This window comes from Eptatretus burgeri, chromosome 14 (assembly GCF_056783735.1).
Source record: "Eptatretus burgeri isolate ZD-2024b chromosome 14, Ebu_testis_v1, whole genome shotgun sequence".
Classification (NCBI taxonomy): Eukaryota; Metazoa; Chordata; class Myxini; order Myxiniformes; family Myxinidae; genus Eptatretus; species Eptatretus burgeri.
The window spans coordinates 5,758,070-5,781,563 of record NC_140974.1 but is presented as its reverse complement, the minus strand read 5'-3'; the positions used below and the strand labels follow the sequence as shown (position 1 = coordinate 5,781,563).

Here is a 23,494-nt window from a genome sequence, read left to right as displayed (position 1 = left end):
CCACTTAAGCGACCCGTTCCGTACTATCAGAATAACCGAGCGGTGTTATCGTCGACCTCGACGGTTCGATTAATTATCGGGCGTATTCAGCCCACTACCAACCCTTTACGTGAAGCAAGATGGGGATTCAATGGAGGAAAAGACGAAGCGAAGCGGGAGAACAGTTCAACAATAAAGCACATTTATTCGCGACGAACGGAAAGCACACAAATACAATTCCACCAAATGCACACAAAAAAAAGAAAACACACTTCCATTTACACAAAAAGCAAATATAAAAGTGAAAACACAGTGCAGAGCTAATACCGACTACCGAGCACACGGCAACACTTATACAATTCTACTTCACAGACGGCGCCGACAACACATACCCAAAACCAAGGAAAAGAAATCCCCAAGAATGGGGTAGGCCTGAGGCCGAGACCGGGTCGGGCCTACCCGTCTGGTGATGAGACGCGGAGCGGCGATGGCCCCGCAACCCGCGGGCCTCGTGGACAGTGCCTGGCAGGGGGTGGGAACGGGGCCCCCTTGGTCGCACTATCTCAGCGCGGGGGGAAACAGGAGGGGGTTGCTGATGCTCGGGGTATAGAGGATCTTTATTATATGCGACGAGCGTCTCCACCTCGGCCAGGTCGCGCTGTCGGCCTCCCTCGGGTGCAGCTTCCTGCACGACGCGAGCACCCCCTCGTCTGGTGTCGCCGCCTTTCCACAGCTCCGTCCCCTCCGTTCCGACTCCAACGCACACGACGAGCAGCTCCACCGCCCGCGAAGTCTTGACCCTCTGCTTCCGACTCTCCTCTTCTTGACTCTCCGACCTCGTTCTGCTGACTCCCCGTTCTCGTTCTGCTGACTCTCTTCTGACTCCTTTGCGACTCTCCCTCGTTCTGACTGACGAACACCGTCCTTTTATCCCCCCGTAACTTCGCCTTTGACCCCCTCCCTTTGACCTTTCACCTCGCTCCCCATTGGCCCGAGAAAAAGTGGGCGTGAAGGCTTTTTGATCCACAAATTTGCATATATCGATCGTTCTGGAGGTGGGGCCAAATCGCCCCTCGCTCACCGATTGGACGGCAAAAAAGTGGGCGTGTGTCGTTTTTGATCCGTTTTTGAAGCAGAAAATCCGTGATTTTGTACACGCTGTTCAACGTGCGCCCTACACGAGTCCAGCATCGGTGCCCATGAGTGGCGCGAGATGACGGTGATGCGATGGTGGCGAGTTGTGACGGTAAAGGTCATGGCGGTTGTGGTGAAGCGGCGTTGTGGTTGGTGGTTGTTGTTGTGGTTGTGATGGTGGCGATTGGTCCAAAATAAAGATAGTAAAAGAAAAACGGCTATCCTGAAGAGTCGCAGCACGTATAAATGACATGTATTCCCACTAGACAACGGGTTTGGGCCTAACTACACATGCACTTACCGAGATACCTCACCTAAGGGACCTGAATGGTGGTTTGCGAATCTGGTAACCACAACACTACCCCCTTCCCTTTTTACAGACTCGTCCCGAGTCGTCAAATTTTCGTGTGCCATCATGTGTAGTTTTCCCCTAGTACACTTTACCTACGGATCCCTGAGTGCGACATTCATGGGATTCGTGTCCCCAAAATAAATAACCTGAGGGCTGCGTAACTACCTAAACAAACTCACTCACACGGACGACTTAAATAAAATTGCCGGCGCTAAGACATACATGCCGGGGGCGCACTCATATTTACAGTACATCTTACCCTTAACTTACAAATTTTACACTAAACCATGGCCCAGGATCACTGAACTCTGCAAAAAGAAAGCAGTTAGCAGGGAGCCAGGCTGCCCACATGCAGTCTCTGGCTCAAAACAATGCAGGTGACAGGGAACGTGGCTGGCTGCTCACACGCAGTCCAAGGCCTTCCCTTTTGAACTGAACGCAGTGAACCACAACGGTGCATGGGCTGCACAAACGCAGTCTCCGTGCCAGCTCAAGTGGCACACGCAATGAGCACAACGAATGGATGCATGAACACAAACACGGTGCACGGGCCGCCACTGCAGGCCCGTGTTGTAGCTGCCAACAGGGCAGTTCTTGCAGCTTGGAAACTGTTGCTTTCAGATCCTGGCGCACATGGAAACGAACAGGGGGGGGGGGCAAAGCAAAAATTGAACGGGGGCTGGTGAACAGGGGCAGTGGGCATGGCATGGCAAAGGCAGCAGGCAAACACAGCCCGCAGAAGAAGGCCGCTGCAGGCAAACACAGCCCGCAGAAGAACTGGCCGGCACAGGCCTCGAAGAAAAACAGCCAGCAGATGAACTGGCCGGCACAGGCCTTGCAGCACACAGCTGCCGATGAAGTTGGCCGGCCTCCGCCTTGAAGCAAAACACGGCCAGCCGATGAAGTTGGCCAGCTCTTGCCCTTCAGTGGAGGTTGGTGGAGGGAGTGCGGTGGTGCTGGCCACCCGGAAGGCGGGCTCGGACCTACCTACCTGTCTCCCTCCCAACCTATCGCCTTTGCCTGTCACTGTACATACCCACTCCCTTAATTTGTGAAAAACCAATTTAGCCCCCACTTATTTTTTTTGTTGTTTTTATTTTTACTTCCCCACTATAAATCGTCCCCTAACCCCCTTTATCGTCCTTGTTCGGCTAACCTATACTGTCACCTAGCCTACTCCCAACCCCTACGTTCCCTTCCCGGAGGGGAATAAGGGAGAGCTAACGTCCTGTGTCGAGGCCCAACGAAGCCTCAGAATGGCCTCCCCAGAGTTCGGCGATCTTAACACCAAGTGGGTCCAGCGGCCCACAACGACAGCGAGGGGATGGATGGTGCGGAGGGGTACATCTCCTAATCTATCCTAACCATTTAACTGTTAAACTACCCCGGGGCTTTCAACAAGCGCCTCTCGCTTAAACTATTGGTTCTAACAACCCAGATTCCCGTCGCCTGTGTTGGTGTCCTTACAATTTCGGGCCTCGCCCCCCAATTTTCTCTCCGTGCCCTCACACGGTCTCCTGGCTGGGACACGTGGCTCCCTTTGGCAGGCACGACCCTCTGCCGATTCTCCCGCTATGGCACCCCCGGGCACTACACTGCCTCCGAGCCTACCAGCTCCCTAACACCGGGGAGTGCCCCCCATGGCACCTCCCCTGAAACGCACACGTGGCAGGCCGGCCTCCCGGGCCCCTTTCCGAGGGTCACCCGTGCCCACTACACTGCCCACGCGGCTAATGGCGCCCCGGGCCCCCGCACCAAGCAGGCGCACCCGTGCCCACTACTCTATCCCGGCCCCCCATGGGCCCATGGCCTACCGCGGCCGACTAGCCTGGTGCCCGGGGTACCCACTCAGCGATACTCACCTTTCGCAGCCACGCTCCCAAGCCCGTCAACAGGGCTCCTGCACCCCTCCAAATGGGTCTCGAGCCTACTTTCCCACCAACAGCAAAACGACCTCCGTTTTGTAAATTTGACTAACCCCCTAACTCACTTTACTCTGACCCCGGGGTCCCTTGGGCGGGAGTCACTCCTCCCCCCCATCACTCATCGCACCATGCATTCCCCATTCACTCCACACACACAGACCCGCTGGCCTCACTCACTCACTCACCAAGTACTCACCTCACAACTCACCAACTCTTCAACACACACACCGCTGAACTCTGCCATCCTTCTAACTACATCCCCTAACTAACTCGTGCTCCCACGTCGTCCCTTAAACTACAGCACGTTCCTTTTAACACTACGTAGCTAAACTACGTCCCCTCTACACATCCAAAGTCTGTCTCTGTCTCCAAAATAATCCCATTTTATTTCCCAACCTAAATCTGGCTACAATCCCTCTAACTAATCCATTCCACGGACTCCATGAGGACTTACCCCTGCCCCATGAAGTCGGTCTAGCTAAGCTAACCCTTCCCCCTAACTAGTTTTCATCCTGTGCCCAGGTAAGGGGGTCTTTCACCCCTTGCCCAGGAATCCTGTACACCCGAAAGTGAGGCTTGCTTTTTTTTTTTCCCATGCGCAGCACCTGCGCGGCAACTCAGAGCTCGCGCACTTTGCACCTGCCCGTGACGTCATGCAGCTGCACGTGTTCCTCGTCCCTCCTTGGACGGGACCATCCGGCAGAGATACCCCTCCTGCCGGATTCCAACCCCACGTGCAGCCATGACGTCACCGTGCGCATAAAAAAAAAACACAAGCCACACGTCTCGAGGGGTTCCCCACGCGAACACATGTGCTTTGCCCGTTGGAGCTTAACACACACGATCGCGTGGAGAACCCGTCCGGTCCAAATCCATTTACCTGCCTAACTTTGTCCGTCCGCGGGATCGGCAAATCCACCGCGTGCGTTTCCGGACCGGGACTCCACTCTCGCAAGCGAGCACGTGGCGGTCTCGTGCGTTGCACAGCACGAACCGCGTGCTCACTGCTGGGTGAACCCGGCACGGTCCTCGAAACAACCACAGCCGCAACTCGGCTTTCTCTCCTCTGTCGCCGTCTCCGTCTCCATTCCACACACGCATACCTGCGTGTCACGACGCATACAGTCCACACCATCACATTCACACCGGGAGACGTGGCTGCGTGCTCCCGCATGCCAACCGACATCTCCCTCACATAACGCTCTCTCACACACACGGTCTCCCTTGCACACAGCGACCTTGCACACGGCCGTTCACTCACGCGTGCGGGGCACTCACCCGCGGTGCCTCACTCGCACTCCGTGCCTCATCCACACACGCGGGGGCACTCACCCGCGGTGCCTCATCCACACACGCGGGGGCACTCAACCGCGGTGTCTCATCCATACTCCGTGCCTCACTCATACACGCGGGGGCACTCAACCGCGGTCCCTCATCCACACACCGTGCCTCACTCACACACACGGGGGCACACACCCGCGGTGCCTCACTCACAAACACGGCCTCACTCACACACGCGGGGGCACTCACCCGCGGTGCCTCATCCACACTGGCCGTTTCACTCACACCCACGGCCTCTTCCACACACGATTCCTCATCCACACACGGCGTGCTGGGAAGCACGTACTCCGGCACCATCGCCACCACACCACTCACACACGGGGACGCTTCCACACACGGGGACGCACTCACGCCTTGCACCACACACACAGGGACAACCACACTGGGGATTCGAGTCCCCACAAGGGTCTCCGGGGCCTCTATACCCCCCAAGCTCGCCGTGCACCCGTCCACAGCACTCCTCCCCTCAACCTCGCAAAGCACGACCGAACTCACCTGGTCGTGACTCGCCTCAAGGGGGCATACTCCCTCCCCTCATTCCTGGAGGAGGCCATCCAGGTGCTCGCACTGGGTCTCTACCCAGTCCGCCAGCTCACCCCCATTGTCCTCCACTACCTCTGTGTGTGTGTGTGCGTCACTTACCCCGTCTTCCTCGTGTAGTCTTTCCTCTATTTTTTCTATCTCCCGTGTCTCTGCCAACTCTTCACCCTTTACCTCCCTTGTCTCCACTATTATTTCCTTTGTCACGGCCTTCATGCCCGCCTGCAGGCATCGGCCCATGTTCTGCGTCTCACCCCGGAACTTTTTCATCTCTTCCCTCATTTGCTGTGTATTCGCATCCATCGTCGTTTTCACTTCATTCATTTGCTTGTTCATGTCTTTCATTTCGTTTTTCATATTCGCATCCATTTTTTTGATCATTTTCGCATTCATCTTTTCGTTCATTGCCGCCAGCATGGCGCATAGCTGGGCCATGTCGGATGCACTCAGCTGAGCCGTTCCGGCAGGGATCGGGGATGGGTTTTGGTGGAGAGGGGGGGGGAAGGTGTCATACACTGCGGCTGCTGCCGCACCCATTTCGGGCTCTGGGTTCAGTTGGGCGAGTCCGTGTTCCTGCACAATCAACATTTCCTGCTCGGGGATTCCATCCTGGACCATGGATTCTACACATTCTACATCCATTTCTAATACCCCTGGCTCCCGCTCGCCTTGAGACGCCATCTTGCTTCTCGTGAAGGGTTAATTTGCTCGCTCGTAATTTGGAGGGAATCGGGGGTCGCTTCTCTCACCCCTGGACCGATTTCCGTGAATTTAGCCGGAGACAGGAGAGCCCGTTTTCCTGTTCTCCGATACCAGTGCCGTAAGGAGGGCGATGAATTTGTATCGCACGACCTGACACCAGTGTTGCGGATTTCGCGCCCGCCGGCGTGCGACGGCCACGTAACTCGAATCGCGGCACGTCGCCCACCGGACGGACAATCCAGTCGTGACCCTCTCGGACTAACGCCGGGAACCAGTCACGGGTGGACCTTTCGGTCTCACCGCGATCGAGCCAATCAGCCCCCGCGTGGGATAGGGTTGCTCGCCAAATTCGAACTACCTAAGTACCCACGCGGAGGGTAGACCGGGCGATCGCACCTCGCCGCAGGTCGACTTCGGACACGGGCCACTTAAGCGACCCGTTCCGTACTATCAGAATAACCGAGCGGTGTTATCGTCGACCTCGACGGTTCGATTAATTATCGGGCGTATTCAGCCCACTACCAACCCTTTACGTGAAGCAAGATGGGGATTCAATGGAGGAAAAGACGAAGCGAAGCGGGAGAACAGTTCAACAATAAAGCACATTTATTCGCGACGAACGGAAAGCACACAAATACAATTCCACCAAATGCACACAAAAAAAGAAAACACACTTCCATTTACACAAAAAGCAAATATAAAAGTGAAAACACAGTGCAGAGCTAATACCGACTACCGAGCACACGGCAACACTTATACAATTCTACTTCACAGACGGCGCCGACAACACATACCCAAAACCAAGGAAAAGAAATCCCCCAAGAATGGGGCAGGCCTGAGGCCGAGACCGGGTCGGGCCTACCCGTCTGGTGATGAGACGCGGAGCGGCGATGGCCCCGCAACCCGCGGGCCTCGTGGACAGTGCCTGGCAGGGGGTGGGAACGGGGCCCCCTTGGTCGCACTATCTCAGCGCGGGGGGAAACAGGAGGGGGTTGCTGATGCTCGGGGTATAGAGGATCTTTATTATATGCGACGAGCGTCTCCACCTCGGCCAGGTCGCGCTGTCGGCCTCCCTCGGGTGCAGCTTCCTGCACGACGCGAGCACCCCCTCGTCTGGTGTCGCCGCCTTTCCACAGCTCCGTCCCCTCCGTTCCGACTCCAACGCACACGACGAGCAGCTCCACCGCCCGCGAAGTCTTGACCCTCTGCTTCCGACTCTCCTCTTCTTGACTCTCCGACCTCGTTCTGCTGACTCCCCGTTCTCGTTCTGCTGACTCCCCGTTCTCGTTCTGCTGACTCTCTTCTGACTCCTTTGCGACTCTCCCTCGTTCTGACTGACGAACACCGTCCTTTTATCCCCCCGTAACTTCGCCTTTGACCCCCTCCCTTTGACCTTTCACCTCGCTCCCCATTGGCCCGAGAAAAAGTGGGCGTGAAGGCTTTTTGATCCACAAATTTGCATATATCGATCGTTCTGGAGGTGGGGCCAAATCGCCCCTCGCTCACCGATTGGACGGCAAAAAAGTGGGCGTGTGTCGTTTTTGATCCGTTTTTGAAGCAGAAAATCCGTGATTTTGTACACGCTGTTCGACGCGCGCCCTACACGAGTCCAGCATCGGTGCCCATGAGTGGCGCGAGATGACGGTGATGCGATGGTGGCGAGTTGTGACGGTAAAGGTCATGGCGGTTGTGGTGAAGCGGCGTTGTGGTTGGTGGTTGTTGTTGTGGTTGTGATGGTGGCGATTGGTCCAAAATAAAGATAGTAAAAGAAAAACGGCTATCCTGAAGAGTCGCAGCACGTATAAATGACATGTATTCCCACTAGACAACGGGTTTGGGCCTAACTACACATGCACTTACCGAGATACCTCACCTAAGGGACCTGAATGGTGGTTTGCGAATCTGGTAACCACAACAATATATATATATATATATATATATATATATATATATATATATATATATATATATATATATATATATATATATATATATATATATATATATATATATATATATATATATATATATCGGGGCGTATTATGTGATACCGGTCGTCCGTCAGTCCGTCCGTTCCTATCCGCACGCTAACTCCCAAAGTTTTCAACTTTCATGTTTCATATTTGGTACATAGGTGCAGACTGTGGAGATGGTGTGTCGTGACATACGTTCGTCATCTCAAGTCGTTGCCATGGCAACCAGGATGCTGTTTTCCATCCGTTCCTGTCCCCACTCTAACTCCCAAGGTTTTCAACTTTCACGTTTCATATCTGGTACAGACTGTGGAGACGGTGTGTCGTGACATACGTTCGCCATTTAAAGTGGTTGCTGTTTTCCATGTAGCACAATTCTGTATATAACTTCTTGTTCGGACGTATATTGTGCTCACTTGCGCTCTTGTTACTGATTACAATATTCAAACACATATACATATATTGCTTTAAAATTATTTGGATCAGACTTCACTGCAATGCTTTATCAAAAATATTAATTATTAGACGAGTCTTTTAAAAACTCTAAATGTATAAACAGACGAGCATTGGGTGGCTTTGACACCAACTCTGGTTATACATAACGTTGAAAGATTAATCATCCTGATTAATAACACCTGGATTGACGTCACTTTATCAATTAACTAATTGCTTCCTTGATACGTTCTGTGAAAGTGCTCGGGGTGATTAGCACGGGTCGTGTGTTTGCAGATGTTTGAGCTGGTAACGTAATGCTTCATACGCCGGGTGTAAATCAATGTGTCTCTTCATGGCGATGGGGACACGCATCCGTGTCCCTGAAGTGCCCACACCCAGTTGGCGATTCCTCTCTGGCGTCCTAGATATGCGACTTGCCCTCCAATGTCTCAGATTCTTCCTCCTCAGGCCCCTGTCGATGAGGTGCCGCCGTTCACCCTCCTCGTCCTTCATGGCTGACACAATCGGGAGGACAGGATGACACTCATGGAAGGAGTGTTCTTTTTCCACAGAAGCTCGACACCAACTGCTCGTGAAACTTTCTCCTCTCTTTCTGTCATTCACAAGCTCTTTTGTCCCTGTTCTTGCGAGCTTGTCCCGTTCACTTCTGCCTTTCTCTTCTCACCCTGATCGTAAACCTCCTTCAAGGCATGGACGTTCGCTGATAGGCAAATTACATTGCGTTCTGTTATGGCTTCTTCTTCACAATAGCTTTCTTCCCTTTCTCTCTCTCTCTCTCTCTCTCTCTGTCTGTCTGTCTGTCTGTCTGTCTGTCTGTCTCTGTCTGTCTGTCTGTCTGTCTGTCTGTCTGTCTGTCTGTCTGTGTCTGTGTGTCTGTTCCTTATGTACGGCCACATCGTTTAAGTTACAAACTCGGGGTACAAATGCAAGTTTGTGTATGTGGGGAAGGGGGGGGGGTAACATAGGCTAATTGGCCGCAGACTCACGCGAGGATGTGGGGGAGGAGGGTGTAAATTCACTTTGTAAATGTTTACCGTGTTGCGCCACCTTGTCGTCGTGGTGGAGGTAGGAGGTTATTAGTTTCCTTTTTCTTTTTCTTCTTTTTCATCTTGCCAAAACGAAGTTTTTGCAAGATATGTTAGTCAGCTTGTATGTTTTTTTTTTGTTTGTTTGTTTGTCTGTAATCACGTATAAAAAATTCTGCAGAGCTCAGTTATCATTGGAAATTTTTGTAACTTCGCATATCAGAGGCCTATAGAGGTCACTTTCAGCGCACAAAATTTTGAAGGTCAGGGTCAAAGGTCAAGGTCACTTTGTCGTAAATCAGGGGAGTCGATGAAACCCTTATTTTTTGAGTAATTTTGATCGGATCGTCTTCAAACTTCATGAGCATATAGTTCATGGTCTGGCGCTCAGCTGATTAATTTTTGGTGGCGATTGGCCTTGACCTTCATGGTTAGCGCCTCAGGTCAAACATATTTGACCCCAAGGTCAAATTTTCAAGTTTTCGGAACCATCTCGTGTCATACCTCAAATTGAACACCTCTGAGTGCTTTCTAGATATGTCAAGCTTGAGACATTATGACATCATTTGGTGACATTATGAGGCAAAAGCATATTTTTCATGGTTACTCTGTAGAACGATTCTCATCGGAATCTCTCGTAGGCAGATATTCCTCAAGGAGTCGCTCCTGGTGGATAGCAGCTCTGTTCACCTCAGTGTGACCTTAAAGAAGTCACACGTGGTCACCTTTTGGTTTATTTTTTACATTGGCAGTGCTAAGGTTAAAGCACTCTTCACAAAAGTAAATTTGTCATCCTCTTTTCTCCCCCCCCCCCCTTTCCAAAAAGGAGATCCCTGTCAAAGTCTGTTATCGTGTGTTGGATGTTTCTAGCGGGAAGGGATATCATGATGAACGGGAGAGGGGGCAAAGATGGGGGAGTAGGATGTGAATGGGAGGGGAAGGTGTTAAAGTACTCTCTGCATGGGTAAATTTGCCTTCCTTTCCTCCTCCTACCCAAAATTGAAAAAATATAAACCAGAGGGAGCTGGGGACATCACGTGAGGGTAAACATTTCCATTAGCAAGGTACGTGCGGCCGGGGTTGGTGGGGGGGGGGGTGGCAGAAGAGGTGGAAGCTACAAATTCCGAACTCGGGGTATAGCTACAACTTTGTGAAGGAAGTAACATGGGCTCTGAGTCCACATATTCTGTTTTGAGTCCACAAAGCGATGCCACAGTGACCAATATAGCAATTTTCACCAAACAGGATGACTAATTAATCTGTCAGTGAAGCAATGGGTAGGCTCTGCTCATATATATATATATATATATATATATATATATATATATATATATATATATATATATATATATATATATATATATATATATATATATATATATATATATATATATTATACAACTTGTTTATGGGCCGCATGTTTTGTCGTCCTCACCTGTCACTTCCCCAGGTCCCAGTGCTCCAGTACTTGTATTACCTGGGACAGATTGGCATTGCAATGTCACCTTTGAGCAACAATAGCCTTTTCCTACCTTACCACCGGAACCCACTGCCTGAATATCTTGCTCGTGGGCTACTTGTCTCTCTCTCCACTGATGGCCCTTTACAGTTTCACTTCACAAAGGTACGTTCTAGTGCTTCTGATTCTCCTATGGCAGACATGTGACCCCAAACTTTGTTTTTTCCTTATTTTTACTTGTACTTATCTTAGGGAACACAATTTAACCCTAATAGCTCACAGATGGCTGGTTGATGAGATGGACTAGAAAGTGGAGTAATGCAGCTTCAAATTGTTCCCTTACCCACTTTTTATTTTGTTAGCATGAGGGATAATCTTTTCTGTGTACAAAGTCTCGGCTCATCAAGAAGCTGGGACGTAGAATGGATCAGGACGTAACCGAGCAAATGGAACAGTGAAAAGAAATGGGGGAAGCACACCAACAGCAGTGTTGAGGGACATGGAGGGGAATTTGGACAAGTAATGGATCAGGGTGGGGGGTGATGCCCTGGGTGGACAAAAAGGATGCAGAAGCAAATTCTCAGGAGTAAAGAATTTAGCTCAATTCCAGCCGAGACTGCGGTACAAAGTTTTGTACCATGCTAGTAGTGTCGCTGCCATCTAAATTGTAAATGGAATAGCACAAGGTTATTATTGTTGCAGGCTTGTTTTTTTTGTGGTTTGATTGCTTCACCTGGCTAGAAATGTTCTGTCAATATTGAGGCTGGTGATTTGGTCATGTGGAGTGGTTAACATTTTGTAGCTTGGTCCAGGTGCCAGTGGGTATGACTTGTATGAGTGCTCACTGGTCCTGAGGCAGTCCGTGTTGTCTCGGTTGCAGGAGCCGCTGATGGAGGAGTACAGCATTGCCGCACAGGTTTGGAAACTCAGTTCGTGTGACATGTGTGAGCTTGCAAGGAACAGTGTGCTGATGAGTGGATTTCCCTCTGAAGTGAGCCTCGGTCACCGCAACCGCACACACCACCTTGCATCTGTTTCCATTCCCCTCGTTTGTTCAATCTTACTTGTTCAACAATCTAATGATGACCGGTTAATGACTCAACAAAATTGCAATCGTAACGATTATATTGTTGCGGAAATGGCCCTTCGTGTGTTATTAAATATAGGATTAGCCCAGATCCCCCATTAAATGCATGTTTAGCTAGGTTATTCAGTAATTGGACGTTACACGTGTGTCGGGAGGTGAAGCAGGCTGTTCATTGTTCGTACGGTGGTGGTGTACCGAGAGGTTCTTCTTTTTCCTTCCCTCCCTCCGAACCAATCACGGGTCCCCGGGGGAGTGGCCAAGAGAAGCGAGTGCCGGGAAAGCAAGGGTGAAACTGCCTGCGCGTCGAGGCGGGCGATCGGCTGTATAAGGGACGGCTGTGTCTGTTTGCGATCGGCTCTCGTGAGGAGAGAGCCGAAAGAAAGGCACGAAAGGAACTGCCTGAGTGTCGAGTCTGCGATCGGTTGGATGAGAAACTGCTAGCGAGAGTCTGGAATCGGCTTCGTGAGGTGCGCGCCCAAAGAAAGGCAAGGAGGGGACGGCATGAGGTCTGTCTGCCATCGGCTGGAGGAGATACTGCTGGCGTCGGTCGGTGATCTACTACGAGAGGGAATGGCTTGTGTGAGTCCGTGATCGACTCTATGAGGAGGTCATCGAGGGTTCGTCCGGAGTCCGGTCACGGAGCCTCTGACTGTCTTTACTCACTGCACGACTCGACACGTCTTGTGATCCCATCGATCCGCCTGCAGAGCCCAACACCTCGATTTGGCCTAGTCTGATGGACAGGCCAAGCCTGGACTTGTATACTGTACCTTGTGACAAGCCAGCTGGAGCATACCATAGATCTTTCGTTTTGTGCCATCGACCTCGTGGGGTCTGAATGTGCCGAGGCTGGTGCATGAGCGGGGTGACAAAGAAAGGACGACGCCGCCATCTTGCCACGCTGCATGCTCGAGCTAGGTGCTCGAATCGGTTGACATCGGCTTGTCACAAGCCGCATTCATGCCTTCGACACTTTTCCTCTCGTCCATGAGGCATCACCAAGTACTCTGTGTCTTGTCTGCATGTTGTCTGAGGTTTATCTCGCTCGGGTTCCCTCCGAAACCCGTAGCTCCCTAGTTAAGAGCGGGTTATAGATTGATTATAACATTGTCGTGAATGCTTTGCTTGTGTTGTGTTCCCCGATGTGTCCCCAATAAATCTGGCTGATTCGTATGAAAGTTGCCGCTTTAAGTTTATTCGTGCTGTGCTGAGGAAGAATTTGCTCGATTTGTATTTAATACCAAAATGGTTACGGACTGGCAGATTTCGCTCGGTCTTTGACAAAACGAGTCCGTAACCGGGGTCTATTTCCCCAACTGGCAAGGCACAGGCGTATTTTGGTATCGTGATCTGAAGCATGTAACCTGAGACCTGTGCTGAGCCAGCCGGCGTTGTAACCCCGGAGACGGCGGTGCTGTTAAGTGACGCCGAATCTTCAACATTTGGCTGTCAAGAGTAGGGTGTGAGCCCCGCCACCGCTGGATCCTTAACAATATTATGGCTATTTAATAATTAAATATTGTGATTATAGTTGTGAATATTTGTGACTTTACCAGATGAAGTATCACTGGCTCGGAACAAACTACCAGAAGGAGGGCCCTGAAGGAAATGACATCCGGCAGACAAACGTGCCAAATATTAGGGTGGCGTTCCGCCATGAGACACTGTGCCAAGAGTTGTTTCTCATCCTCAAGGGCGCACAGGCTGCGAGCAAGTCTGCATAGCCATGGAAGCTCACTGGGATTTTGCCCACGTTTGCACACACTCGGATGTGGCTCGTTGAAAATTGTTAACAGGTGATCGTTATTGCATCCTAATTCGATAATTTAATGGCATTTCCAAGCACTGGATATTTGAGGCCTCGGTGGTGAAAATGCTGATTCCCTTTAACAACGTAGCATTCGTCAGTATTAAGGACCACAGTGGTTGGCTTCACTTGCACACGTTTCTTTTGGGGTTTTCTTCCACCTATATCATCACTTATTTCTGTCTGATTGTTTCGGTAACATTATATGTACCATTATATATTTGGATGACTTACACATATGCATGTCCTCCCTATTATGTGTAACCTGCATTTGCATTTCATTTTTTTTTGTCATTCATCTCCATCTGACCCTTTGGTTCATCGTTCTGTACGACTTGAGTTGGTTATGATGGAATAAATATGAAATACGTTGGTGCAGCTTTCTCGTGCCTCTGCAGACTAAGGTGATGTACGTGCGTAGCAGATTTTTGTTACCACTATAACTTGTGAACCGCTGAAGGGATTTCAACCAACCTTGGTAAAAGTATGTCGGACGTTGCAAATATCAACTGATTTAATGCTGGGTTCAAAGGTCTTTCATCATTTGACCTTCAATTGAGAAATCCGTTACCGCAGTAACTTGTGAACCACAAGAGGGATTGCAAACAAACTTGGAACAAGTATAGAATGTGATACAAAGATGAACTTATTCAATTTTGGGTAAAACAGGTCAAAGGTCGTGTGCCCTTTGATAATCATTTTGCAGATCACAATTCGAGTGAGAAACACCTCTCTCTGTCTCTGTCTCTGTCTCTCTCGCTCTCTCACCTTCTCTCTGTCTGTCTCTTCTCATGTGACCTTTCAATGGAGATCAAACGTTACAGTGGGTTGACATCCAACATGAGGCATTATCCATTGATCCGTTCGCGTCAAAAGTCTTCTTTCAGGTTTTCTTTTCTTCCCCGCTTTGTTTGTGGCTTTGGTGAGGCTATCTGTGTCCATTTACTGCAAAATTCTGACATCTTGGTCATTCATCTCAAATGTCTTGAACCAACTTACTTGGCTTTGAGTCCTTTTCACTGTATTATTTATTAACTTCAAGCTACTTCATGGTCTGACAAATGCTGAATATATTTTAATTGTTGATGGATTTGCTTTTCAAGATTTTGCTCACTGCTTGGAGGTTATCTCATCAGCAAACTCCCCATCCTGTGTCACGTGGCGAATCCATGAAGACCTCTTGTTACCCTCGCCGAAGGAGAGGGTATACGCCTTTTGGACTGTTTGTTTCTCTGTGTCTGTCTGTCTTTGTCCGCACAGAACGTGAGTTCGTGTATTAATTATACTCGACCCTTTAGAAATCTGAGACACTTAAAGACCCCTAAGCCCCTCTCAAACTTTTACAACCCTAAGACCCATGACCCTAAAATCCCGAAAGACCCAAAACTATTTGGAGCCTTCAGAACACCACGACCCTTTCAGACACCTCCAAGACTGCACCAACAATATTAATTTTGTGTTTTTGCAATTTACATTTCATTATTATTTTATAGCATCTTTATTGTTCTGATCTTGGCAGTTATAAAAATGTTTTAATAATATTGTACAATTTATTTCAACATAAATATACAAACTACGTAAGCTATGAAATATTTGCATCTTTAAATATCGGTATCTGGAATTTATCCGTGGTCATTAAATAAATAAATAAATTTTATTAAATATATAAATAAAGGTCATTAAATAAAATAAAGATGTTGTCATTGATTTAGTTACATAATGAAACTGGAAACATCCCTCACCCCTCCCCCCCCCCAATAGCATTCCGTCATGTTTGGACATGCACCCCTCCCCTTTCCACCCCCCCCACCTCCAACCCCTTTCCCCAATGCATTGGATAATTTCTGAAAGGGCCCTAAACAAGGTAAACTTCCGATTTCATTGTTGGAATTATCTTCATCTTTAAAAATTCTTTAATTTCAATTTCTCTCATTACCCTTGCCAGAGAGGAGAGGATATTGTATTTGGGTCTGTCTGTCTGTTTGTTTGTCCTCACAGAATTTTAGTGCTTTTCTCCAAAACTGCTTGTTGGATTGAGACAAAATTTTCATCATAGGAGCGACTACTCATGTGGAATGTTATAATGATAATTATGATGTTATCGGTCATGTGGTGTGGCAACCATGTTGGAAACACGGAAAAAAATTGAAACCTCGATCTCTGAAACCGCACTTAGCAAAAAAATTGAAACTTGGCACGTGGCAAGTGCTCCTCATGGGGAATGAGTGTGATTATTATTATTTTAATGACGGCATAATTGCATATGTAGAACATTACATCTGATCAGTATGAAAAATTTTGAGGGTCATCTCAGGATAACATGTTCCACAGACAAAAAATTGATGACTTCATCAGTCACATCATTGAGCAGCTATATATATATTTTTTAACCTTCAAAAATCTTCTCTGAAGTGGCTGAACAGATCGAGGCAAAACTTCACACGTATGACCACCTATCCATGAGGAGCAAAAGGTTCACACATGACATCATCGGTCACATGGTTTGGTGGCCATATTGGATTTACCCAAAAACTCAAAACTCTTCTTCTCCAGAACAGCTGGACAGATCGAGGGGAAACTTCACACAAATGTTCCCCAAGCCTTGGGGATACCAGGGTATTCATGAATAATTGATGTCACGTGGTCTGTCAGCTATATTGGATTGAGTGGAAATCTTTCAAAAATTCTCTCTTGAACCACTTAATCGATTGATGTGAAACTTCACAATTATGATCTCGTGTTGATGGGGAATAAATGTTTTGTATTTCAACCTGATCGGATGCATGGTGTGGCAGCCAGAAATGTTTTTTTTTTTAAATATGGGTTCTTTTTTTTTTTTCTTTCTTTTTTGAATGAGGTTCACTTGGCTGCACCTGGATGGGTTTGAGGGTAGAGGAGTGAGTAGCAGCTGAAATGTGAATCCTATCCAGGTTCCTCCTGATGACTCCAATGTAGGGCTGTACCTATTTGGTCTTCCATTTGATTTGAATTGGAATATTTTTTTCATCCAATTCTGGATTAAATTGAACAATAATAAACATCATGGGTCGGGGTCAGGTGTCCAGTCAAAGCGGAGTTGTATCAAAGCATGACGTCTTGGTACCCAGTCATCACTGCCAGCAGTTATAAAGTGGCAGTTCGAGTTATGTCTCTTATTAATTATGCAACACCAGTACACAAACACCACACAAAACAAGTCCTGGGTCTGCAATCTCTGCTCTTTTTTTTTCCTTGTTTGTTTTTGGAGAGAGGTTGATGCTTCTCATCATTACCTCCACCACCGAAGATGAGGGAGGTTATGTTTTCACTCCTGTTTGGCTGTTGGTGTGCAGGATATCTCAAAGTTGTGGACGGATCCGGATGAAATTTTGTGGACAGGTTCGGTGTGTGACGAGGACGAACTGATTCGATTTTGGTGACGATCTGGATCCAACGACGAGCATTTTTTAAGTGATTCTTCACCATTGAGAGATTTCACATTCACAGCATGATATTTCAAACATGTAATGGGCTTGATATGTTCTTGTGGATCAGGCCTTTCGTGGCGGAAGTAAGTGCTCTACCGAGTGCCCTTCTAGTTGTGTTTGCTTTGCTGCAGTTGTGTCGGGGCCAGAAGTTAGAATGTAAGGCCTTGGTTTAGATAGTTATTGCACTTTAAACCCTGTGTTGAGTGCACATATACAAAGGTGAAAACGCTGTCCAAAATATTGGATAGAGAGGGTGAAACCTTGTTTCCATGTTCCCCCCCTTGTCTGGAGCAAGGTGAGGCTAGGTAAATGCATATGACATTTGAATCACAAAGAATCAGTCGAGCAAGAGAAGCTATTTTGTGCTTTTTTTGAGGTTGGAGAAGAAGAATTACGTTTCAGGACTGCTTGCCACCCAGCACCATGACTGTCTGCGAGGACCGTGCACACCAAGTGCTTTGATTGACTGCCTGGTGCTGCTGGCATGCATGCCGCGGGCACTTGCTGGCAAGTGGGATGTGGGCTGATTTGCAATCTGTCTTGGGGTGGGGGGTGGGGAGAGGTGTTGACCATTGTGGATGAAGATAAAAAATAAATTCCTGATTTAAATACCAGCCTAACTCCTTCACGACTGTTTTGGGGGAAATCAAAAAAAAATAAACCTCACCAATATAACAGGAATATTTCCATGCCTGGTATCTTTTCCCAGGAGTTACATGGCTGTCCTCTGCACTGTACATATTGTTGCGAATTCGCGCCCGCCGGCGTGTGGAGGGCCAAGTAACTCGGATCGCGGCACGTCGCTTTACAGATCGAGTCGGGAAGGGGGTTTTATCCGTCGACCTCTCCGGGAGTAAATGGTGGTTTCACTTGAGGGAGGCTTCCGATCCTCTTGGGGATGACTCCTCGATCGCTCTCGGGTGGAACGCGGCAGCTCCGTCGCCACCATTCCCGGGTGGAGTTCCTGGGGGGGAAACACCTGGGGAGGGAATGTCAGCAGGAGGAGTACCTGCGGGAGCCAGATGGCGAACCGACACAGTGGTCTCCCTGCAATCAGGAAGTCTAACATGAGCATACTCAGGATTAGCATCGATGAGTTCGACCTCCTCCACCATTGGTTCATACTTGCTTTGTCGTACCGGGTGCTTCATGAACACTGTTCCGGGATATCTGAGCCAGTTGGGCACCGATTGGCCGTCAACATAACGTCGTTGGTGAGTAAACATTCGTTCGTGAGGAGTAGCATTGGTGGACGTATAGAGCAAAGAGCGTATGGAATTCAGAGCGTTGAGTAGGGTAACCTCCCACCGCTGGGGGCCCAGTCCTCTCGATTTCAGCGCCAGAGTTACGGCTTTCCAAATGACTCCATTATACCATTCCACCTGCCCATTACCCTGTGGGTTGTAACCCGTCGTTCGACTAGTTGCTATGCCGTGCTCAAATAGGAACTGTTTTAGCCCGGCCGACATGAAACACGGCCCTCTGTCTGAATGTATGTACGAAGGTTTCCTAAACATGGCGAAGAGGTCAGAGAGACATTTCACGACAGTGCCCGAGGTCATATCCGAGCACGGAAATGCGAATGGGAACCTTGAGTATTCATCAACAACAGTGAATATGTATCTGTTGTCTGTCTCGGTCGGCAGGGGCCCTTTGAAGTCGATATTTAGTCTCTCGAAGGGAGAAGTGGCCTTGATCAATCTGCCGGGAGCGGCGCCATAGAATCTGGGTTTTAGTTCAGCACAAGCAGGGCAAGAAGCATTCATTTGTTTAATATCTTCAATAGAATAGGGAAGGTTTTGTCTGCGCACGAAATATGCCATTCTGGTTACCCCCGGGTGGCACAGAGACCCATGAAGGTCTTGCAAAGCCCGACATTGTCGCCGAACAGTAGACCCGAGAGAAGGTGTCTGCAGCAGGGTTTTCCCTCCCGGGCCAATAAACTATGTTGTAACTGTAACAATATAGATCTATCCGCCATCTCATTAGTTTCTCGTTCTTAATTTTCCCGTTATTTTTCCCATCAAGCATGAAGGCAACGGATCGCTGGTCCATGACAAGTGTGAAGTGATTGCCCAGTAAATAATGCCTCCATTTACGTAGGGCTTCGACAATAGCGTACGCTTCCTTCTCTATTGCCGAGTGTCTCTGCTCGCTTCCTGAGAGAGTTCTCGAGAAGAACGCGATGGGTCGGCCGGACTGATTGAGCGTCGCGGCGATCGCGTGATTGGAAGCGTCCGTTTCCACCACGAAGGGCACCGAGCTATCGATCGATAATACCACGGAATTACTGATATCATCTTTGAGGCTGTGGAAAGCTTTTACAATAGCGACATCTGGTGGGAAGTTTTTACAATGCACTAGGGGATGTATTTTTTGTATTGGGGGATCCATTTAGCGTAGTAAGCGAACATCCCGATCACCCGACGCATTGTCTGCAGGTCATGCGGTGGGGGTAGCTCACGAAGTGGGCGCAATCGTTCAGGATCGGGCTTTATCGTGCCGTCGGCTATTGTGTAGCCGAGAAGATTAATTGACCTTGCCGAGAATACGCATTTCTCGTAGTTGAGGGTCAGATTATATTTTCTAGCAATGCTCAAGAATCTGTCCAGATTCATATCATGTTCCCCCGATCCTTACTGCACACCGTGACATTGTCCACGTAAACAAAAGTGTCTTTGAGGTTTTCATCAGAGATGATGTCATCCATAACCCGTTGGAAGCAAGCTACTCCATTAGTGACACCGAACGGAATCCTCCTAAATTGATAGAGGCGTCTACGTGCCTCGAACGCGGTGTAAGGTTTGTCTTCCTCTCGAATGGGAATTTGATGATAGGCGCTTCGCAAATCGATGGTGCTGAATATTTTGTAATTGGCCACGCGTTCGACCATCTCGTCTATGCGCAGCAAAGGGTAGGCATCGAGTTGGGTGAAGCGATTGACCGTAATCGACAACCATTCGTTTCTTGTGGTTCTGGTTGGTGGTCACCAACACCTGTGCGCGCCATGGCGAATCGCTCGGTTCTATAATACCTTCTTCCAGTAATCGCTTGGTCTCAGAAGCGATGAAGTTCATATCGGCGGCGGTATATCGTCGCGATTTGATCGCTATCGGTTTACAGTCCGGCGACAAGTTAGCAAACAGCAGGGGGGACGATACCTCTGCGGTGGTCAGAGCATTTAGAATTAGACGAGGTTTGCTTCCTCCAAAGGGTATTTCGACGCTCGCGTGCTGCTTGAGGACATTATGACCCAGAATTACATCTGCGCATAAATCACGAAGCGCCAGTACCCTTACATCCCGATGCGTGTAGCCTTTTACGTCCAACTCAACATTGCAGTACTCTCGTAGGCGGGACTGTAGTGATGTGGAGGCCATGCATACCGTATTGTCTGTCGGGTGGATCTTCCATTTCCTGCCCTTCGCTAGTGAGCTGTTGACGAAACTTTCAGAGCTACCGGTATCAATCAGAGCCTCAGCCATATGCCCGTTAATTCATACTTTGATGATAACTTTGGATAGATTCCCCGGTGAAGCTGCTGTTACTTTCTTTTGTGAGTAGAGAGCCACAGAAGTGGGTTTATTTCTTCTAAGAGTAGATTTGCATACCCTGGCACAATGCCCTTTCTTGTCACAATTCATGCATGTGGCATCCCTGGCGGGGCATTTGTTGCGGTGGTGTCTTTTGTACCCACAAAAGAAGCATTTACCAACCGAAGCAGTTGCTGTGGAGTTTGTCAAGGTCTGGGTATCCGATTCCTCGGGTTTATCTCCATCCTCAGTGTCGGAGGTGCCCCGGGGGGTTCCTTGAGTTTCCGCCGTAGCAGCGTTCATTAGCAACACCGGTGTCCCATATGACTCGGATTGCTGCTGAGCCGTATCCATAGCTCGGGCCTGGTCAGTTACCATTTTAAGAGTGGGTTGCGCTTTCTCTAGTAAGCGTTGCCGAATGGGGGCTGACCTGAGCCCTTGGATGAACGCCTCTCGGGTCGCTTCATCTCAGTGTTCCTCGGCGGTTACAGCCCGGAAACTGCAGTCTTTGCCCAACTGCCTCAGAGCTTGCAGGAACTGATCGATTGTCTCCCCGGCTGCTTGCCTGCGTGTGTTGAGAAGATGTCGTATGTATACCTCGTTCTTGCGCTTCACGTAGAGCGCCCGCAGCACGTCGATCGCTGCGTCGTAGGTGTCACACTCCGAGAAGAGCCTGAATACACTGGGCGAGACATGGTTTACAAGTGCGGGCAATTTGTCGGTTCCCTCTTCAATAATGGTCAGATAGTGTGAGAAGGAACGGAACCAATGCGACCATTTCATTTCCGAGTCAGTAGCGTTTGGGTCTGCGTCGAACCTCTCCGGTTTGTAGATCTTGTCCATCGTCGGTTGAGGGAGCCGAAGGGATCAAGTGAAATAAATTGTAGTGAGTGCGAGGAAAAAACCTTCGGAGTGTAAGGCTTTATTTCACTTGATTGAAGCCGATTCTACAGACACATCAGGTAATACATGTGTAGCAAGGAGTACATGTGCTGCAAGGAATACATGTGTAGCAAGGAGTACATGTGCAGCAAGATATAAACGTGCAGTCGATCACTGCAAAATAAATCAGCAATTAGCACGGAGTCCGGTATACTCTCAATTCCTACCATTCAACGAGCACCAAGTGAACCACCGCCGTAAATGACGATGCCCCAGGGACAATCCCACCGACCGCGCGGAATCTCGGTTTTATCTGTCCCGTGTGCGAGCCGCGCGACATGTGATCACGCGTCACATCCTTCAATTTATCACAAATATATTTTTTTTAGATGAGATCCTGTTCTCGGTGGTGTAGTTGTCATTGTGAAGGTAATGTGGAGGTAATATTTATTTTTTTTAGATGAGATCCTGTTCTCAGTGGTGTAGTTGTCGTTGTGAAGGTAATGTTGAGGTAATATTTATTTTTTTTAGATGAGATCCTGTTCTCGGTGGTGTAGTTGTCATTGTGAAGGTAATGTTGAGGTAATATTGATTTTTTTTAGATGAGATCCTGTTCTCGGCGGTGTAGTTGTCATTGTGAAGGTAATGTTGAGGTAATATTTATTTTTTTTAGATGAGATCCTGTTCTCAGTGGTGTAGTTGTCGTTGTGAAGGTAATGTTGAGGTAATATTTATTTTTTTTAGATGAGATCCTGTTCTCGGTGGTGTAGTTGTCATTGTGAAGGTAATGTTGAGGTAATATTGATTTTTTTTAGATGAGATCCTGTTCTCGGCGGTGTAGTTGTCATTGTGAAGGTAATGTTGAGGTAATATTTATTTTTTTAGATGAGATCCTGTTCTCGGTGGTGTAGTTGTCATTGTGAAGGTAATGTTGAGGTAATATTTTTTTTTTTAGATGAGATCCTGTTCTCGGCGGTGTAGTTGTCATTGTGAAGGTAATGTTGAGGTAATATTAATTTTTTTAGATGAGATCCTGTTCTCGGTGGTGTAGTTGTCGTTGTGAAGGTAATGTTTCGGATTTTTTTTTTTCAGATGAGATCCTGTTCTAGGCAGTGTAGTTGTTGTTGTGAAGGTAATGTTGAGGTAATAAAGATATCTCCCGCATCATCAAAAAATAATTTTTAATCGTGATTTACATTATTTGATCGCTGATCCCGAATCCAGGCCGAAGTAACCGGAAATTGCAGCATCGTTTGCTATGCACCTGACTGATCTCCGATCTGTCAAAATCATCAGCTGTGCGGCGCTGACATGTACCACGGTAAAGTTGGCAAGTATACAGTTGTGAACAAGTTAGAGGTAAAGTCAGAAGCGAATGTAAGAAGAATTCTACGTTCGCTTCTCGCCTTTGCCTATTCCATATTAATTTGATGATAAAAAGCTCAAACATTTTTTTAAAGACACATACACGCGTGTGATTGCAAAACCCCATCTCTGTGCGGAATGACGGGCTAATGTGAAAAAGTGAGGCCTCGGCCGACATTCCACAAAAAAATGCCCGCTCTACGAGCGATCCCCAAGGAACCTTCTTCAGAATATCACACACATGGGGTTTAAAGTGTCGGGTCTGCCAGAAGCATCCCCGACTCTGTGAAGCCGTGCTGAGATTCTTATAAGAAAGCGGGAAATGCACATGAAATTATCGGGAAACCAAAGGGACCCTTGGGTATCACGTCCAAGTTCTGGTGCGTGGCGAACATCGCGCCTTTCGGCTCTGAAAACGATATTAAACCCCCAAAAGAACATTAAATAAAAACTCGTTTCCTCCATTA

The 23,494-nt window shown here is 48.5% G+C and overlaps 1 protein-coding gene across 6 annotated transcripts in view; it reads left to right on the top strand.

The window, feature by feature from the left end:
* LOC147012591 (AMP deaminase 2-like) overlaps window positions 1–14,152 on the top strand; it is a 65,017-nt gene extending 50,865 nt beyond the window's left edge. For 3 of the 6 annotated variants that reach the window (XM_085853603.1, XM_085853601.1, XM_085853605.1), the window contains 3 exons: window positions 10,878–11,051; window positions 11,767–11,877; window positions 13,530–14,152. In XM_085853603.1, coding sequence (XP_085709729.1) covers window positions 10,878–11,051; window positions 11,767–11,877; window positions 13,530–13,697 — 453 coding nt within the window. In that variant the 3' untranslated portion in view covers window positions 13,698–14,152. Of the gene's footprint in view, window positions 1–8,107; window positions 8,247–10,877; window positions 11,052–11,766; window positions 11,878–12,128 lie in introns of all 6 variants that reach the window. The other 3 variants (XR_015051004.1, XM_085853604.1, XM_085853602.1) reach the window with 3 other exon arrangements.
* The last annotated feature ends 9,342 nt before the right edge of the window (window positions 14,153–23,494 follow it).